The 19,580-nt window shown below is 38.8% G+C and overlaps 1 protein-coding gene across 3 annotated transcripts; it reads left to right on the plus strand.

The window, feature by feature from the left end:
- Window positions 1-8,536: 8,536 nt before the first annotated feature.
- LOC114799405 (phospholipase DDHD2-like) lies at window positions 8,537-17,763 on the plus strand. Of its 3 annotated transcripts, XM_028996029.1 has the most exons (19): window positions 8,537-8,762; window positions 9,203-9,408; window positions 9,709-9,901; window positions 10,828-11,018; window positions 11,865-11,954; window positions 12,221-12,341; window positions 12,593-12,682; window positions 12,810-12,951; window positions 13,076-13,284; window positions 13,858-13,925; window positions 14,147-14,275; window positions 14,382-14,477; window positions 14,695-14,847; window positions 14,977-15,003; window positions 15,503-15,658; window positions 15,738-15,840; window positions 16,009-16,182; window positions 16,467-16,614; window positions 17,033-17,763. In XM_028996029.1, the coding sequence occupies exons 2-19, from the start codon at window positions 9,277-9,279 to the stop codon at window positions 17,112-17,114; spliced, it is 2,304 nt and encodes a 767-aa protein (XP_028851862.1). In that variant the 5' UTR covers window positions 8,537-8,762; window positions 9,203-9,276; the 3' UTR covers window positions 17,115-17,763. The 3 variants fall into 3 exon arrangements, with proteins under 3 accessions (XP_028851862.1, XP_028851871.1, XP_028851879.1); XM_028996038.1 differs by lacking the exon at window positions 14,977-15,003; XM_028996046.1 differs by lacking the exon at window positions 8,537-8,762 and having other exon boundaries at window positions 9,312-9,408; window positions 9,713-9,901.
- The last annotated feature ends 1,817 nt before the right edge of the window (window positions 17,764-19,580 follow it).

Genomic DNA, 19,580 nt, shown 5'->3' on the forward strand with positions numbered 1-19,580 from the left:
TTGGATTCTGAGACTGCTTATTTTCAGTGACATTACCTCAGATTTTATTGGGAATGTTTCCATTATGTCCCATAATGCCGTTTCACATTGGCACTTTTAATAAGAGCCACGTTTTCTGAACAGATGAGGCTCGTAAGAATACATTTATTTATCATGAACATGGACATTTCCATGCAATATAAAAAGGGTTTAAAAGTTTTGAGCCACTAAAATCTGATTTATTTAGGCTAAAAGAGCACATGTACAACACTGTTTTCACTGTAGAATTCACCTGGGAACTTTGCTGTAATGCACATAGGTTTATTAATATGTACAATTCCATGTAATATAAATAAGGTTTCAACTTTTTGGACAACTATTAAGGATGACCTTACTAATATAACATCAGACGCAAGGGGAGGGGGATCTTGCAAGGCCTTGAGAAACTGTTCACCTTGGCAAGGATGTGCATATGGGTAAAGTTCCAAGGCAAATTGTACAGTGAAAACAGGGTAGTATTTCTACACATCCTATTTTAGCCTAAACAAGTGAGTTTTCAGTGGCACAAAACTTTTAAACCCTATTTATTTTATTGTGGTCTCATGCTGAAGTATGAGATCAATCAGAATACATGGATCTCTGTTCATAGCGTTCTATGGTAAACAGGTTGGTAATGTTGCATGGAAGATCTTTGTGGACTGGGGACTTTCTGTGCCATTAAACATATCTCTGATATTATCATAATGTCACATCTTAGTGGAACACGTAAAGGCAAAGGAGACTTACAGGTCACACACGCACTCATGTGACACTACAGGTGTCATATATTTAATACCACTGCAATGGTGCTGATATTTAATAATAGACGCTTTATCTGTGAGGTTTTAGGGTGTACAGATATTACCAGATTCATAATGGTGTGTGTGTTTGTATCTGCATTTGCAGTGGCTAATCCAGAGTCGTTTTCCCTTTCAGAGGTGTCCCCTTTGACCCTCCGGCCTTGCAGCCATCATGAGGGTCTGCAGGACCTGCAGTGGGACCGACATTGATGTTGACCAGTCCAGGGGGAGATCCAGTCTGCATGGGCTGTGGATCGGCCCTGGAGGGCAACATCATCGTCTCCTAGGTCACTAGATCTTGTAAGCACACTTACTGCTGGTCTAGCTGTTCTCAATAAAGGTTTTTGGATTGCCCTTTGTAAGGCAATAAAGCATTCTTTTTTTTTTTATTGATAATATTTTTATTGATAATATTAATCATTGAAAAACTGACTATTTTTCATAAGATGACACCATGTGCATATAAATTGTATATACATTTTTAAAGGATGTAGGTTTTTCATCTTCTAAATGTAAAAATAAAAACACAAATAAGTGCTACTTTTTGTTTATGGCCACCACTTCCTCAATATGAAAGTGATTGTCATTGTGAAACACAGCACAGCACATGGTGCATACAACTCAACAGCCCTGACAGGCGCCCGGGGAGCAGTAAGTGGGGGTGGGGTTTTGCTCAGTGGCTCCTCAGTGGCACCTTGGTGTTTCAGGGATTGAACCTGCAACCTTCTGATTATGAGTCCATTTCTGTATCTGCTAGGCCGCCACTGCCCCACAAAACATCAACGCAACAAGAGTGAGAATCCAACCCCTAGTGGGCTGGCGATGGGGCAAAAAGTCCAGTTCAGTGTTTAATCTGATGCATGGTTGTGATGTATTATTTATATTCCTAGTATACACACATAAAAAGGTCTCTCATTTGTTTTTATTTTTTTCAACTAAAACTATTTGCCTGGTTGCGATGGGTCACGGGAACAGGTTGAGCTGCAGAGGTCTTTTTCCCCAGCAGAGGGCGGTGCTCTATCGTTTAATGCCCCCTTTCCTACCAATACCTGAAGTGTTTAATATTCTTTTTCAAAAATATTTCAGTACTTTGTCACTGTGTTTATCTGATCAACACTGTTGCATGTAAATGTCTGTAAATTTTCTTTGTTTTTCTTGGCTGTTACATTTTGGTCTGGTTCTCTATGTGGGTCAGCTGGGTCACAGGTACCAGGAACCTATTTCTCTTACCGCAGATTCAGCCTGAGCTTATTTACTGTACTGTAGAAAGAATTGTATGAAAAGACTGATTAATACGTCTGTCCATGGTACTGATGTGAGATGGGACGTCAAAGGGAGTGTAAAGACCAAAAAACGTAAGATTTACATGAATGTAATGCTACCCGCTCTTATTTTGATAACCCCTCTGTGAGCGGAAGTACGGTAACGGAACTGAGCTTGAGGTAAGACAGAAGACGCGAAGTAAAGCAGGAGAGGCTCAGTGGGAACGCAGAGAAAAGGACAACCGAAAAAGTTGAAAGCAACAAATCTAGCATCAGTTGATAAGGGAACAAGGTTTGTAACTATGACTAAAGTATATTTGAGCATCTTGTAATGTTTGTGAGAAAAGACGTGATTTGTTATGCTAAGGGAAAGAAATACACTAACGTAAGGTGCTGTGCATGACAGGGGATGTGATCGTAATTATTGGTATCTGCTCTTGCTTAGCTCTTACGTTGGTTGATGACACGGACGGCTTCAATAAATCATCATTTGACCATCAGTTCTGGCCTTCTCAATATTGACTGACTGCTACAGAGTAAGAGCTTGACCGCCGCCTCCCGCTGCACTACGTGGTTTAAGGTAATACCCGCGACGTCCAGCAGGTGGCAGAAGTTGGTTGATGACACGGACGGCTTCAATAAATCATCATTTGACCATCAGTTCTGGCCTTCTCAATATCGACTGACTGCTACAGGGTGAGTTCATAGACTGCAGGACATGACACACTCACACACACACACACACACACACACACACACACACACACAAGCTGCTCACATTGTATGTACTGATATTATGATACATTCTGCAGTTTCAACCCTAATATCTATGTTGGTTCTTTTAAAATACCACAGATTCTGCATAAGATGAGCACAAAGTGGCTTTCTTTTGTACCTACAGCTTGTGAAATCTCCTGCTGACCAAATCTCAAACTCCACTAAATCTGTTTTTACTGCCTGCCTGAAATTTCAATTAAAACAGTGATTTGTTTAGCAGCTGTTGCTAAGTGACTGACTGACTGACTGGTCTCCAGCAACAGCCTCTGTTAGCAGAGCCCTTTAATTATGGGCTGAGGTGATCCTTAAATCCACAGTTCTCATGGACGTGCATCCTGATGTTCATGATGTTCAGTTATCTGCGTTCTTTCCCCAGATCTTTCAGATGGGTCACCCCTGGAGGTATGACATCACTTCCTGCCTCACAGCAGGCGCTTCCTGTGCCAGGCCCAGAGGTCTATTAGCATGTCCTCTGGCGCCACACCTTAAATCTCAGACTCTCCTATCAGAATCGTCTGAATCGTTTCCAGTGTCTCGTGTGTCTGAGTCCATAGAACATCCATGAGGTCGGGGTGGGAGGAGGGGACGACGCACACATCCTAATCTTGCCTCGGGACTGCTGCTCCAATGGACCGAAAGGATGGTGTGGATAACTAGACTGGCGGACAGCTGTCATTGTCCCCGAAACCAGTGATTCTGGCACCACCAACTGCACAGACAATAGCACGTGGCTGTCGTTGCAAGTTCATTGGATTTAATACATTTACAATTCCAGCATTTATCAGACACCCTTATCCAGAGCGAATTACAATCAGTAGTTACAGGGACAGTCCCCCTGGAGACACTCAGGGTTAAGTGTCTTTTTCAGGGACACAATGGTAGTAAGTGGGGTTTGAACCTGTGATTTTTGTGGTCTTCTGGTTCACAGCTGGGTGTGTTACCTACTAGGCTACTACCACCCCATGTTAAAATAATTCATTCATTTTTATCTCTCAGGATGTTCATCTTTGTACTTGATGCCTGAAAAAAGTGCAATCCAGTTACCTGACTAAAACAGTTATCCAAAGCTCCCTGATCGTCACCCCACCCATTTCCCACCTCCGTTGCCACCATGCCACTGGGGGCAGTGGTGGCCTAGCGTTTAAGGAAGGTTTAATCAGAAGGTTGCCGGTTCGAATCCCGATCCGCCAAGGTGCCACTTAGGTGCCACTGAGCAAAGCACCACACACTGTTCCCCGGGCGCCTGTCATGGCGCCTGTCATTTCTGTCTGCCCCCTCGTATATATGCCTGTCTAGAATAGGCCCTGCCGAGAAGGGATAATGGCTCATTGGGCACAACTTGTACATTTCCACTTAGGGGCGTACTCACTTTTGTTGCAAGCAGTTTGGACATTATAGTCTGTGTGTTTAGTCATTTTGAGGGCAGAGCAAACTGATAAGCTGTACACTGTTTACTTTACATTTACAGCGTCACATCATGAGTGTTGTACCAAGTAAAGAAATAATAAAATATTTTGATATTCAAACCTGCTAACTTCTGATTACGGGTGCCAGCAACACTGTAACCTCCAGTCATCCTCCTCACTTCAATGAGGAAGTGGGGTTTGTGTCAGCTGTCAATCACAAATATGTTTTGCTCAGATTTTTTTCAATCCCTCTTCTACATTAGTTACTGCAATTAATTACAGCAATAATGGGACAATCTCTGGATGTGTGTTGCTCACTTATGCAATGTTTTCTTTGGTCATTTCCACTTACTGCACAGTATGCAGTGGGAAAATGTTTCTCCCGGACTCACGGTCCAACATGAAATGAAACAATAAATCCTGACAAAAATTGCATCAGTTGTACTGCGATTGTAGTAGCAGGGCAAGTACATGTTTAGATGGATATATATTGTAGCCTGTCATTTTGCAACTTCCCAACAGACATGTCGCAAGAAGTTCCATCTGAGAAAACAAGCACCTCTTTACCTTACACCGAAAATGAGATCTTGTCAGACAGTGGGGACCATGGCGCTGTGACCACTGATCACTGAGAGCCTCTGTCCAACAAGGATCTTGCGTTGTGTCGTGGAATGACCCTGGGGGTCATTCTTATCATCTTTACTGCAGGAGTCATCACTCATGTGCTGTTGACCAGAAAAGACTGACACACACCAGTGTGTGTATAAATAGTTATTTATAACCATTGCGTATGCACAAAATGGGGCCTAAATGTACGCCTCTTCCTACGTATCCGTTGCAATCTTTTAAAAAAAACTTGACGCTAAAATATGCACGTTTATGCAAACTCTGGCCCATGTGTGCAAACATTTTCTGGTTTCCTGTTAGAATACATCGAGAAAATAAAGGCATGGGCACAGATGGCCCAGAGTATACTGTTGTATTCCCTGTAATTTTTAAATAAATGAGACTGAAAACCACACTTATCCATCTATTTATTAAGGAACATGTGTGAACCTGTGTGAAATTAGATATCTAATGAAAATCTGGTATGATTGGGAACTGCGGCATATTTATAAAGAAATGTGGTTCATGTTCAAACACCATTATTAAAGGTCCAACAAATAAATATGTTAACATAGGGTACATTACAAAAAAAAACAAAACAAAAAAAACAATCATGGGTTGCATTAGCATTTGTTGTCAGTTTCAACCAAACTCCAGGTAAACCCTTTATTTAACATGCAAAACAATACAGGTCCAAACATACAGGAATGAATCTGCCTGCTCCAGTACATGCACTATATATACAGTCCATAAATGAGAAAGCAGCAATCATTCCATTTTATAGGCAGTCAACAGGTCATACAGAGTGGGTGACCTACACAGAGTAAGTACTGGTTTGTATTCTTTTTAACATAGAAAACAGGAAGGTGAGATCCTTCCAGTCAATGAAATATAGTTTTGTTCCAAGGCATCTTTGTTTAAAATCAGTGTCAAGTGCTTATTAGTAGTGACTAGTAGTAGTCAATAGAACGCATAAGATAGGAAATCAGGAAGGTTTTGGGGTGGGGTATTAATATAATCAACTCACCTTTTCACCTGAGTTTTTTTTTATCTTAATTAGTTACTGATGGACTAGACTACTGAAGACTAGAGTACTGAAGGACTATAAGGAGGGTATAAAGAGAAGAGATGTCATCATAGGCTATTATTGGGGGGCTGGGGGGCATTACCGTGTCATACAGCATGCCTATATAAGATGACTTTATTCATACAAAAAGGTATACTACACCGTTCTTGATGCAATACCGCAATGGTGCCATAAATATTTTCAAGTTCGCAAACATCTGCTTGTAAACTGAGAAAACTGGAAAAATGTTCAAGGTGCATGTTTTTTTTTACAGGTCCATGGTGCGTGGCCATTGACACTGACAATACAGATCTAGAAAGTATAGATCTAGTCTTAGTGTTTTAGATGCAAATGATCTCACATATGATCTCTACCAAATAGTTGACTTATATGTCCTGATTCCTTGGCATTGAAGCAGATGCACTGTGTATGAATTCTTGGTTCCTAAGTAAAACATTCCCAATATGCAGAAAATGGTTTACAGAATCACAGATGGTTTAATGTTTCTGGAGAGATGGGATCTGTGCATGACTTTGTCAACAGAAGGTTTTTTGCTTATTACATTAAATTCATAACATAGTATTATCAGTGATATATCCAAAGATATCTGCTTAAAATAAAAACAATATATATATATATTTTTTTTATTTCTTTATTATTTCTGTTGCTTCTTATCTTTGCTGGTCACACACTGTTTAATGTATTCATCAGTTAGCAAGCATCAAGCATATTTAACAGGACAAGATGCCACTTCTTTGAAATGTCTACGCAGATGTTGAATGTACAGTTAGTCTCCTTTCAACAGAACGCTCACTTGCTAGAACTCACTTGCTAGAACTGTCATTGTTATTTACATGTCTGCATTTGAAACTGTAAATGGCTGCCAGGCTGATATGTATGGGTGAAAAAAGTGGCAGCTTTTTCTGTTTGATGTTGATCAGTTTTTATCATTTGGCCAGTTATGAAACTACTATTTGAGTCTAAAAGGAAAATTAGTATTTTAATAAATAAGGAATTTGGGCATTTTGATGTTCATGTTTATGCGCCAGAGCAAAAGGGTGGATAATGTCACAATACAGTGACATGGCGCATGATAGGAATATGATACTGTATTAGATGAGTATATGATAAGATGTTCCGTTGCAGCTACTGCACAGCACATCCGAGCAATTCGGGGAAATTCGGGGCTTGGGCTGCAGTTGTAAAGAGTTGTAGTGGGAGTAGGTGGAGATGTAAAGGGTTTTGGCATAGGACAGTTGTCTCTTTTTTGTCATGCAGGACAGGTTGTAGACAGGGAGGTGGTGGTGAGTCAGGGTCGGTGCAGAGCAGCAATCTTAATCACTGGTGTTCTTGTTAAGGAGGGTGTGCCAGCACTCAATCTTTGTTCTTCAAACACTCGTACCAATGCTTCAGACGCTCTCCTTTAGCAGAGATGCCCAGCTAGCAACCTCCTGTCAAGGGGTTGAAGGAATTGAAAAAGATGTGTTTGATAAACATGTTCATCTCCTTCTATGTTATTCAGTATTAACAGACACTGAGGAATTACATTTCTGAGAATATTTTCCTTATGCTTACAGTTATCCTTACTTTACATTTTCTCTATCACTACTAAATGATACATTTGTGGCTAGTTCTTCGGTCAAGATGGAGCATTCATTTTGTTTTATTTTGCCTATGCAAAATGTCTGTCTGGGACATTTTCTGGATAGGTAACTAATAGACAAAAACATACCACTCTGTTGAAAGCAGGATTTCACATAAATATGTGGCAAGCTCATGCTGGGTACAAAAGTGAATGTTTATTTAAAATCTATTTAATGTGTTTTCTTGTTTTACTTGTCTTTTTTTCTTGTTAATCCATAAAATGTTCTGGATAATGTACAGTACATTTTATAGATGTATTGCCTTTTACAAAGAAGGAAAAATAGAAAGTGCTGTCATTTTAGATTTAGATCATTTTGTGTAGCTTAAGCTTTGTTAACCTTTTAAGAATATAGTAAAATATCTTTATAGCAACCTCATCCCTGATCATCATAAAAACACAGACACAAAAAAACAGCACTTCAACTAAAAGCAGTTAGTCTTTATGGACTCAATAAATGTCAAGAGGGGGTCAAGAAGGTCAGCCAATTAAAAAGAAGCAATGAGTGCTGCCTCTGTTCTCACCAATGTAGTCATTAGATTTGCCAATGTTGTAGTCCCAAACTGAAATGTCCAGTGTCTTCTTGGCCAGTTCTGCATGTTTAATTTAATAACTACACTCCTGTAAAATAGCCACATGTAGGCATCATTAATTAAATAAATTTAAAATACTTATAAAAACCATACATCAATGGCAGCTTCTAACCTCATTAAACTCAGGGTTCAAGGTCTTCTTCTTGATCTGTGTCTTATTCTTACTAAGATTACTAAGTAACCTTCGTCATTATTTCAAGGTTGTTGTCACTATTTTGTCACTATAAGTCATTATTTATTAACTAAGTCTTGAATATTTTTAACCCCTTTGGCGGAAATGGTCTTGCGTTTGGCCGAATCTGTTCATTTAATCGGTCAGGATGTGGTTTTGCTCCTATTGGTTGACTCCATTGGTCACGTGTTCAGACTTCTGCCTGCCGTCATGGCGGACGTGTAGTCGCGCAGAGGCAACAGAAAGCACGGGGAATTTCGCTTTCATTTAAATCGCCCAATTCTACATTATTTCGTTTACCCGTTGGTTCGTGGTATAAATTCGACACGTTCCCTCTTCAACCGGATGCGACGACGCTTTGTAACCGCATGCAGGTCCCTCCGGAGCATCGCCCGGATGTGTGGGAAACTGAGATATGAGGTGGGTCTTGTTTTTGTCACCAGCTGGTACGGCTGCTGACCCGCTGTTGACATGTACTGCAAATGACCGAGCTGCAGGCAACTCGTGATTAACGCACGGAATAATTCATATTTCAATCCTTCTTAATTCATTAACTATTCCGGACAGGTTATTTACACCACTTCGCTAATATAGTAATTTGATATTGTAGGTCGGTCAAGAGGTTGAGAAGTTTTCTGTTGATGTTACTGTGTTACTTTGGCATAAATAGTTTATATATATATATATATATATATATATATATATATATATATATTAGTTACTGAACAGAAGTTTTGCTTCAAAATGTGTGTACAAGCCAACTTTTGTGAGAGAGTTCTCATGTTTTTTGTTTTTTTTTTAAGCGTGTGTTTTGATGTGTTTCTTCAAAGCGGAAGTCTTTTTATTTCTTTTCTCACCAGGGGGACATTAAAGGTGCGAAACAGGACCCACCACCTGTAGGAAGCAGATCCGTTGTCATACAGCAGGTCTCGTGATGTCTGAGGACCCTATTGATTGGTTGGCTGCAGTGACCACCAGACAGGATACAGATACGGCTGAGGAAGACGTCAGCTTACTCCGCGGAAGTAATCAGGCCCAATCCCGCATAGTCACAGATAAAAAGCAGGTGTGACAAATACCTGCACATGGTCATCTGTGAAAATATTGCCACCAAGACACTGAGTCTTGAATTTAATTGTATTGTAATTTTTTTTTTCATAAATTGTCAATAATAAAATGTAGGTCTGGTTTAAAATAATTCTGCAATATTTGTTAATAATGCATATTTAATTCTAAATTTTAGTTATGCAAGAAAAATGTTTTGCATTGCTCCCAATGATTAACGAATGTTAATTTTAAATCAATATTAACACACAGCCCTATTAATTTTATTAAGCAATGAAAGGATTAGTTTGGTCTTCCTCAGACAGAGTCCATTCTGGATGAAATTTCATCTTCACCTGCTGATTCCCTCGAAATGTTGGATCTGGGTTCTGAGCTGCACACTTACCACCCAGTCCAGCCTCATTGGTTCTACTGTCGCCGTGCTGATGCCAAGGATGCATGGCTACCGTTCAGCCGAGAAGACTCTCAGAAACTTGAGGAGGCTCTTAAGAACGGTAAGTTTTACTCAATTATTTCATCTTTAAGGAAGCTGTGTTGACTTTACATCTACTCCCATTGTGTTGTCTGAGCATGAGCGCATGTCGAATGGACTCTTCTTTGTTTGTTGTGTCTGCTAAAATGGCTCAAGACCTAGCTAACTACAACAAGAGTCGAAAATAAAACAAGGAGCTTGGCCACAAGGCAACAAAAACTTATATTCCAGCAGAAGTAGACTTACAGAGAGGTGTTTTTCCAGGGCACAGTCAAACCGAAGCCATGCTCCCATATGGATGGAACATTTCCATGATCCAGGGAGAATTGTGTGACAACTGGCTGCTGTGCCAAATACTTCTCCAAGAGTGTGATACATCTTAAAGGGGGAGGGGCTTCAAATGGGTGTAGATGGGCTTGAGATAAATAGAGAGAGAACGCCACAGCACCCTTAATTATCACTGAACGAGTTACTATTTCCTTTATGACTCTCTTAAGGCATGTGATGGAGGTTCATAAAAATGTTTTTTTTTGTGTGAATTTTGAGCTGAGAAAAGATAAAAGGAAAAAAAAAAAAGCTGCAAGGGATGCTGCAACAAGATTTGACTGCCTCTTTTTTTATGCCTCCACCCTCAGCCATCCTTAACATGGAGCCTAGGTTTGCTTAGAAATTATTGTTTGTAGCACAATATACAGCACAAAACAGGAATTAGACATTACTATTGCATCGTTTTTATTTAAAAGACACTTAGACATTATGTTTAAGATAATTGGGTTCATATTTACCTTTTGTTTTTCAGAAGTACAGGTCTTAAATGCTTGACTTTGCTCTAATGGTAACCAATATAAAAGCTTTTCTAGACAGTTTTACTGGATTAGTATCTCAGGCTTGACTGTAAAAGGACAATTCAATGTCCCTCTTGATCTGGATCTATTATTTACGTCATAGCAAAAGAAGGGCAGGAGAGCATTGTTGCTACGGAAGGTGGGCGCTACGATGTTCGCCTCTCTGAGCGCCTTCGATATGCAGTCTACTGGGATCAGGCACCTTCCGAAGTCCAACGGTGTACATGGTTCTACAAAGGCAATGACGATCCCCGGTACTTGCCTTACCCAGAACCCTTTAGTAACCGTTTAGAGGTGAGTGAGCAAGAGTATTAATCCTGGTGAATAGGGTTGAGAAAGTGAAATTAATAAAATTCATATTGTGCTATAAATGTAAACATAGATATATATATTGCGGTTTATAATTTAAAGTAAATTTAAATGTGTACTGTTTTTCAAAGGGTAACATGTGTCCATAGCAAGGGCATTGCAGCAGGAAGTTGTATAATATTTTTTTTACAGATATATCAACATATAGCATAACCATGTACCAGATAAAACGATATCTGGGTTATTCTACTGAAAATGGACTTTCGGTCACACCCATAAGGCCAGTGAAATACCACATATTTGTATGATGTGAGTGATTATATAACATTTTTGCATTTTCTGTATTCAGCTGTAGAGTTTACATAAAAAATATTGTCAAAATATTTCAGTAAGACTCTGCTTGTTCATATTTTATCATGTAGTTCCACCAGGATTCACAGATTTTATTTTGTGATTTACTTTTTTTTGCACATGGCACCAAACAGGCTAGGACCTCCCTTGGTCATTTCTATGTGCTGAAAGTAGGCGTGGTTTTGCGCAGGTGATGCGACTTTGTCATTTTAGCGAGGAACGGCTATTTCTGCGGTAGGCCGGTATAATCAAAATCCTGTTGGAGATTGTGTTGCATACCCTTCATTCTGCGCAGCTCTACTTGCAACAGATGCAACAGAACAGAACAGACCCAAATACATTTTACAAATGAAGGCAGATTGCAGTATTCACTACAAATTGTTCAATCAGTATTGTTAAAACATTGATAATAAGATGGTAAAAACAAAGTTTAGCTGACTGTAGATGCTACAGTAATTACTTTTTTTTTTTTTTTTGCAGGAAGCTTATATGATTGCTGTAACACTTGGTGAGTGGAAGAGGACACTAGATTTTCCCACGGGAGAAACAGTCATCCTCCACAATCCCAAGGTGAGCCACCATCCATCCAATCCATCCTTCAGTATAACTAGCTCTCATTAATAATGAGTAGATTATTTGTACTGAATGTAAGGTACTACAGTTGTCACATATCATTCATTTTAGATAGCCTCTGAATGTTATACATTTTTGGATTTATGAAATTGACATGACAATGTGGAATATTAATTTTTTGCTTGGATGTGTACTTTATATACTATAAATAGCATAATTACAAATAAACATTTTGTAACATTCTGTAATTTTGTCTTACCAAGCATATTATGCAGTATCAGCCAATTGGCCTCCCAGATGACTGGGTCGGCTCCCCTTCTGACCAGACTAGGCCTCGTACTGTGAAGAGGGGGATTGAGAATATTGCTGTAGAGATTCCTGAGGGTCAGTTTTGTTTTTCCTGTTGTCTTTGTTATTTTGTAACAATAATGGATGGAATGGATCCAATTCCATGTAATCCTATATTAACTTCAAAATTGGGGACTGTGCAACAAGTCGGTTTTTCTGAAATCATGTAACAGTAGTTTATTTACATTATTTAATGTGTATATGGAATATGTATATATTGCAATATATTGTCATCAGCTATCAATAATGAGATTGTCATCACTGAAAGTCCTAATGCTTTTATATAGGGGAACCTGAGACGGTGGACCACCTTGTATTCATGGTGCATGGGATTGGGCCTGCATGTGACCTGCGGTTTCGCAGCATTATTCAGTGTGGTATGTGTTTGTGAGTGGGTGCAGGTGTGCCTTTCTGTGCTTGAAATCATTAAGTAATTTTTTTCCTTTATACATAAATTTTAAAAAAGCTCTTAGCACTAATGTTGGTGCTTGTGTTTTTCTCCAGTGAATGATTTTCGCAGTGCAGCTCTGGGGCTACTGACGGCACACTGCAGGACGGCTCGTGCTGAAGGGAGAGTTGGGAGGGTGGAGTTCCTGCCTGTTGACTGGCACAGTGCTCTCCATGGTGATGCAACTGGAGTAGATGAGTAAGCACTGTTCATTTCCCACTGAAACCCACTGGTTTCTCTGGATTAACCCAGGAGATCCAGCATGAAATTGTTGTAAACAAGGAAAAATCTAAAAAGCAATACGTGTTATTTTGCTCTGCAGGGCTATCCAGAAAATCACTCTACCCAGTATTAGCCGTCTTCGTCACTTCACCAACGACACGCTGCTGGATCTGTTTTTCTACAACAGCCCCACTTACTGCCAGACCATCTTGGACACTGTGGTCACAGAGATCAATCGACTCTACAGCCTCTTTTGCAGCCGTCACCCGGGGTTCCATGGAGAGATGTCCCTAGTGGGGCACAGCCTGGGTCAGACCATATCTTCATGCTATCCACATCCCAAGTCAATGATAAAAAACATGTTTATAAAATGAAGTGAGAATTTAATTAAACCATTTGACAGATGAATTAGATTTTATTTCTTTCACGGCTATATTTTATTGGCACTTTAAAGGATGTTACACATGGGGATATGTGATTAAAAATGTGATAATCTGCATGTGTGGTAGTGGTTTAGTGGTTTATAATTACCACTGACTCACCACTACACTTGGGCATTTGACTTATTAAAAGGAATGGGTTTAATTTATTAAAAGGGTGGTAGCAAAAGAGCTTGTTTGTTTTGTCTTTCCATATTACAGATAACTAGCAAGCAGCCTAGCTAGTGTCTTATTTTTATCTACTCATTCAAATTGCTATATAACAGTAACAAAAATGCCCCATGTAATACATTATAAAAAGTGCTGGGGAAATACAGCCCTTAGTCTTTGTGGCCTTTTGAGGGAACAGCCAAGCAGTCCCTGTTTTTCCTATTTTGGATTTTATGGCATATTACAAGTTTTAAGCGACAGACTTGCATAAATGTGCATTTTATTTTTGCAGGGTCTCTCATCCTGTTTGACCTGCTAACCAACCAGAAATGTAGTCCAGTGCACACAGAAAATCATATGGTATTCTTTCATTTAGTCACTCTCAGTAATTCTATATTTTTATATCATTGCTTAATACACTTTCCACCATATACTTGTTTCATTTATGGCATGGCAAGTGAATTAATTATATTTAACTTTTTAGCGCTTTTACATGAATTACTAATGCCTCAATAATAACTAATGGCTTGCAAAATTTTACTGTATTTTACAATGAAGATTGTTTCAAATCTCTTCTTAAGTCACCAAAGAATGCCACCAGTGACAGTTCTTTTCAAGATGAGGATGATCTAGAAGAAGCCATGTGTCAGATTGGCCTCCAGAGTTATATTCAAATTTTAAAGAAGGAAGATATGGATCTAGACTCATTGGTGAGTACCTGATTGATGTCAATTAACTGTATTTCTTGAATAATTTTTTTTTTTATTCTGTGTCATTTTTCTTTCAAAATCAATCTACATTTTTTCCATTGCTCAGTTACTCTGCTCTGAGAAAGACTTACAAGGACTTGGGTTACCCCTTGGACCTCGGAAAAAAATCTTAGAGTTGGTCAGAAGCAGAAAAATCATAAAGGTGAGATTCAACAAAAATGGACCCAATCAATCAATCATTCATTATCAGAAAAGTTCATTGTCATTGCAATGTGTGTAACATTTTAGTCATTTCTGACAGAAAGAACATGAAAGTTTATAAATGGCATTTGAAGCATTTCCATCAAAGTTGTTATGGAAAGAAAATTGCATTTAACCCTGTGGTCTTTATTCTGTACCCCTGGCTGTTGCCATCACAGGATTGTAAGGCTGGGATGGCAACTTTTTTAACTCCTATTGACTCATCAGGCTTCATGAACCAAGCCACTGTCAACCACAGACAGAGCTTCTTGCGAGCCCAGTCTACAACCAGTGCTGTAGACTATGAGTACTTTGATGTGGGGATTGGCCAGGTAAGAAAATAAAAGTACAGGTTTGTGTAATTCCAAAGCACACCATACTGTCACCATGAGTGATTGTACAGAATGCACAGCATAATGTAGTTCAATTTTTCTGGTTGGCTTTTGTTGCTTTCGGGATAGCTGAGTATTGCTGTTGTGAATGGCCAGGTTGGTTTTGAGCAGTCATTTACTTCTTTATTTTCCCCATTTCATCTGTTACATCTGGACTGATCTGAAATTTTCTCTTCCGTTGAAAAAAAGTTGTATTTGTGTTAAATTCCTTAATGAGAATGGAATTGTTTGTTTCTAGTATGAATCTGATCACTTTTTTTCTTTGTTTAGTTGTGTTTATTTGTGTGGTGTTGTGTACAGGTTTGTGGAGCTGAACATGTCTGAATTCCTGCATGAATTAATGTTATTATGTGACATTAGTCTTGAGTCATTGTTGTTTTAAGTAATCATATTTTCCATCTTGTTTGTTCATTGCAACCAGTGTCTCAGTGTATATAACTGATTTGAAATTGGTAGCAGTTCATAGCAATATATTTAGTTAAAGTGTTCATTGCAGGTTGTTAATAACGCATAAAACTTCAACAGGAACTGAATCCTTAAATATGGGATGGACATCTGATTATTATATTTGGTTGTCTCTCATCTTCCAACTCAGGTGTCCATCAATTACCCTCAACTCTCCTTCCATCCTCACTGTTTCTTTGCTTTCGGCTCTCCCATCGGGATGTTCCTGACAGTGCGAGGCCTGAAGCGTATTGACCCGGAGTACTCTTTCCCCACATGCAAAGGCTTCTTCAACATCTATCACCCAGTAAGGGAACCAGAAACAGACTCATGTCAACACACTCTGACAGATGTTAAAGGGAGTTCTGATTTCTATGTTCATGCAGTTTGATCCAGTGGCTTACCGCATTGAGCCAATGATGGTCTCCAATTTGGACCTTGAACCCATGCTCATCCCCCATCATAAAGGGAGGAAGAGGATGCACCTTGGTAATACCAAAGTATTAATTTCTTGCTTTTTAAACATTACAAATTACAAAGTATATACAATTTTAAATATTAAAGATTAAATATTGATGTTTGTGAAGTTCCCACGTTGTCCATTAACCTTAGAGCAATCATATTGGTATATTTCATAAGTTTCTCTTTCCCCTCCAGAGCTGAAAGACAGCCTGACCCGCATGAGTGCAGACCTGAAGAACAATGTGATGGGATCACTGCGGACTGCCTGGCAGTCCTTCACCCGTTTCCCTGTTGCAGCGCTTCCTACAGCCGAGGCAGCTGAATGCACAAAATCCCCAACAGAGGTTCCAGTTATACAAGAACCTGAGAGTATGGATGAAAAATGCTCATTGTCCCCTTGAATATAATAAAATATTTTAGATATACAAACAAGATCTTCATTGAAGTCTAGGACGAGGCTAAATCCATGCACAGGGAACTTGACGCTAAGTATGCTCAAATTCTGTATGCAAAAAGCACTTATCTGAATACAAATAATTGTGAGGTCAGCAAATCTCTGCACATCCCTAGTGAAGTTTGTAGTTTCATGATGTAGCTTGATATGTAATGATGTGGGATGCTAGTATGTCATGTTTGTTTTTTTGTGATTGCAGGAATGGAGGAGTCAGCTAGTCCAGAGGGAAGAGACGTGAAGGTAGGGATGCTGAATGGAGGACGACGTATAGATTACGTTCTACAGGAGACACCTATAGAGAGTTTCAATGAGTATCTGTTTGCTATCCAGAGCCACCTATGTTACTGGTGAGACTTCTTTTTTTTTTTATTCTTAATGCATTCTACACATTTAGTAATCACCACTGTTCCTGCAATGTAGAAATGTGTGCAGAATTGTTGCAAACCCATTGAATGGATATTTCTTATAAAAGTTATTGTATTTTTTTCTAATTGCATTATAGAACCATTTGACACAATGGTAGTAAGTGGGATTTGAACCTGGGTCTTCTGGTTCATAGGCGAGTGTCTAACCCACTAGGCCACTACCACCCTATAAGGCTGTAACATAAAGAGTGATGCGAAGTGAATACTTCCTAGATACACTGTACATTACCAACTTATTCTTATTAATGCATGAGTGTCCTGATATGAACTGATATGATCTTTTATTTTTGCTCTTGTATTTATTGTATTTACAGCTTCCTATTTATTGCTTTCTAAACAGGGAGTCTGAAGATACAGCATTGCTGCTGCTGAAGGAAATATATGAAACACTTGGAGTGGTTTTTGAACAGCCACCTTCTTAAAAATAATCTATGTATACAATTGCGCAGTCTATATTTGTTACAATAATGGAAAGAGCAGGTAAACCTAAATCCTGGTGGATAACTCCAAAATTAAAGAGGTCACATCTGCCTTTGTTAGGTTGAGCAATATACTGCCTTTTAAATAACATAGTGAGAAATATTTAGTGTTCATAAACTGTAAACTGAGAAACTACAGGAACTAATGTTACAAAGCTGTGGCTTTATGCCATCTGTTGTTATCCCCATGGTAAATTCCCTTTGCTACCAAAGACTTGCTAATTTTCTGTATGAGAATATAGCTTATTGTTTATAGCTATTCATATCCATATTATTTACTGCATCAGATGAACAATTATGAACAAATATATGGATATTATTATGAAATGGCTGAGTGGCATTACTGTTTGAGGCACAGGTACAAGGCAAAGTAATGTGTGTAATAGTCAGCTCTTTGGTATCCAGATGAGTTTGACTGCATTTGGTGTAATTATTGTCGCGGTTAATATAGAGAGGGATCCACATATTATAAAAGTTTCATGAGAATCTCTACATTAATTTGTAAAGTTCTTACCGAAACGTTGAGTCTGAACATAAAAAGAAAAACTTACAAATTAATTAAGCTAAAATGGAGGTGATTAATCCCTTCTGGTTAAGTGAAAATTTCTTTTTACATGCTGAAGTACAGCAACACAGATGTTGTCCGACAAATTGTATGCACTTTATCTAGAGTTGTCAGTGTTATGATGGCCTCACAAGTGACAAGCATTTTGGGGTGCTTTAATGTACAAAACACCTCAGCAGGAACCAGAAATTCAACATCTGATTGGTCTTGTTACATATGCGTTTCATGAATTTATCAATGTACCTCTATTTTGTAACTATTGTCATCTATTTACAGTTAGCTCTTTACACTCTTTACAGAGTGTATGTTTTTTTTTTTTTGTCTGCCAAGATGAATGAAAGGATTTTGTCAATTATGCTGCCAAACGTGAATAAAGTTGGTGGAAAAAGTACCATGTTCAACTGAGCCCTGCTCACACCAACTAACAGAAAATTTGCTTATTGGTTGGAATTCTCCTTTTACACATTTCAATAATTTGCACAGATATGTTGTCATGGTCATTTGTTTTGCCTTATTTGTACTACACACTACTATTTATTAAAAATGTCCTGTATTTAATATTAAAAGTCATTATAACACAAAGTAGTCCAACAGTGGTATTTGTCTTCTTTATATCTTCATCAGTATTAACATTCTTTGGATGAGAGGCTGTCTTTCTCTGTCAACTATAAAACGCAACTCATTATTGTACAGGACTTAATTATATTTCCACCCAAGAAGTCAGGGTGTGAAAATATTTTTGAAAGGTGTCCAGAGTGCAGCAACTGCAGGCTATAGTACCTCCCCAGAATACAAGGAGTAGCAATGCATATTAATTTAATTGAAACCAGTCATGTTGTAATAAAGCAGTAGAAATACATTTGAATATTTAATTTTAAGTTCATTGTAAAAATCTATGAGCTAATCCATGCTCTCATTTTGCAACAAATAGTAAGTGGACAACAGGGATAACCTAATGTTTGTGAGGGAACAAAGAAACAATTTGAACAGTCATGGACAAAGCTTTCGGAATGACTCAAATAATGGTTTTCACAAAGTTTGCTGGTTCAGTGTTTTTAGATTTTTGTGTCAGTTGTTTCCGTGGTGTATTATAGTACAGTCCCTGACAAAAGTCTTGTCGCTTATGTATTTTGTAGAAACACCTGCTATTAACCAGATTTTTAATAATTTAATAATCTGATTTCAATGAGCTCGAAGGACTGCATCCATTTGGTTTGGCAAGGTTTTATACAATTTATTGATGAAGTCATCATGAATAGCAAAGAAAGGAGTCTTGCATGCCTCCCATATTCTTGCATGCCTCCCATATTCTTTGGTTTCGTCTTCCATGCTTCCTCTTTCATCCTACCCCACACATGCGCAATGATGTTCATGTCTGGTGACTGGGCTGGCCAATCCTGGAGCATCTTGATCTTCTTCCCCTTGAGGAAATTTGATGTGGAGATGGAAGTATGTGATGGAGCACCATCCTGCAGCAGAATTTGGCCTCTTTTATGGTTGGGAATATAAAGGTTAGCTAAGATTTTTGGTATTTCAAACTATTGATGTTTTCTTCCACCCTGCAGATCTCTCGCACATCCCCAGACCCTGATTTTTCCGCCACCAAACTTCACTGTTTTCTGGGTGAATCTCGGATCCATGCGGGTTCCAGTAGGTCTCCTGCAATATTTGCAGCAACTGTGGTGTAATTCAACAGAAGATTCATCTGAAAAATCCACCTTCTGCCACTTGTCTAGCGTCAATCCTTTTAGAAGGCTGTGGGCTTTGGCAAATGGTATACGTTTTTTCAATTGTCTTGTTTAGTGCTAGCTTCTGGGCACTGATTCAAGTTCAAATTAAAATTT

This window comes from Denticeps clupeoides, chromosome 1 (genome assembly GCF_900700375.1).
Source record: "Denticeps clupeoides chromosome 1, fDenClu1.1, whole genome shotgun sequence".
Taxonomy (NCBI): domain Eukaryota; kingdom Metazoa; phylum Chordata; class Actinopteri; order Clupeiformes; family Denticipitidae; genus Denticeps; species Denticeps clupeoides.

Excerpts from the sequence above, each read along its gene's own strand:
- LOC114799405 (XM_028996029.1), top strand. The coding sequence starts at position 9,277 with ATGTCTGAGGACCCTATTGATTGGTTGGCTGCAGTGACCACCAGACAG. Across the intron at positions 13,926-14,146 it reads TGCACACAGAAAATCATATG|TCACCAAAGAATGCCACCAG; the intron begins GTATTCTTTCAT and ends TCTCTTCTTAAG. Across the intron at positions 15,659-15,737 it reads TCTTCAACATCTATCACCCA|TTTGATCCAGTGGCTTACCG; the intron begins GTAAGGGAACCA and ends ATGTTCATGCAG.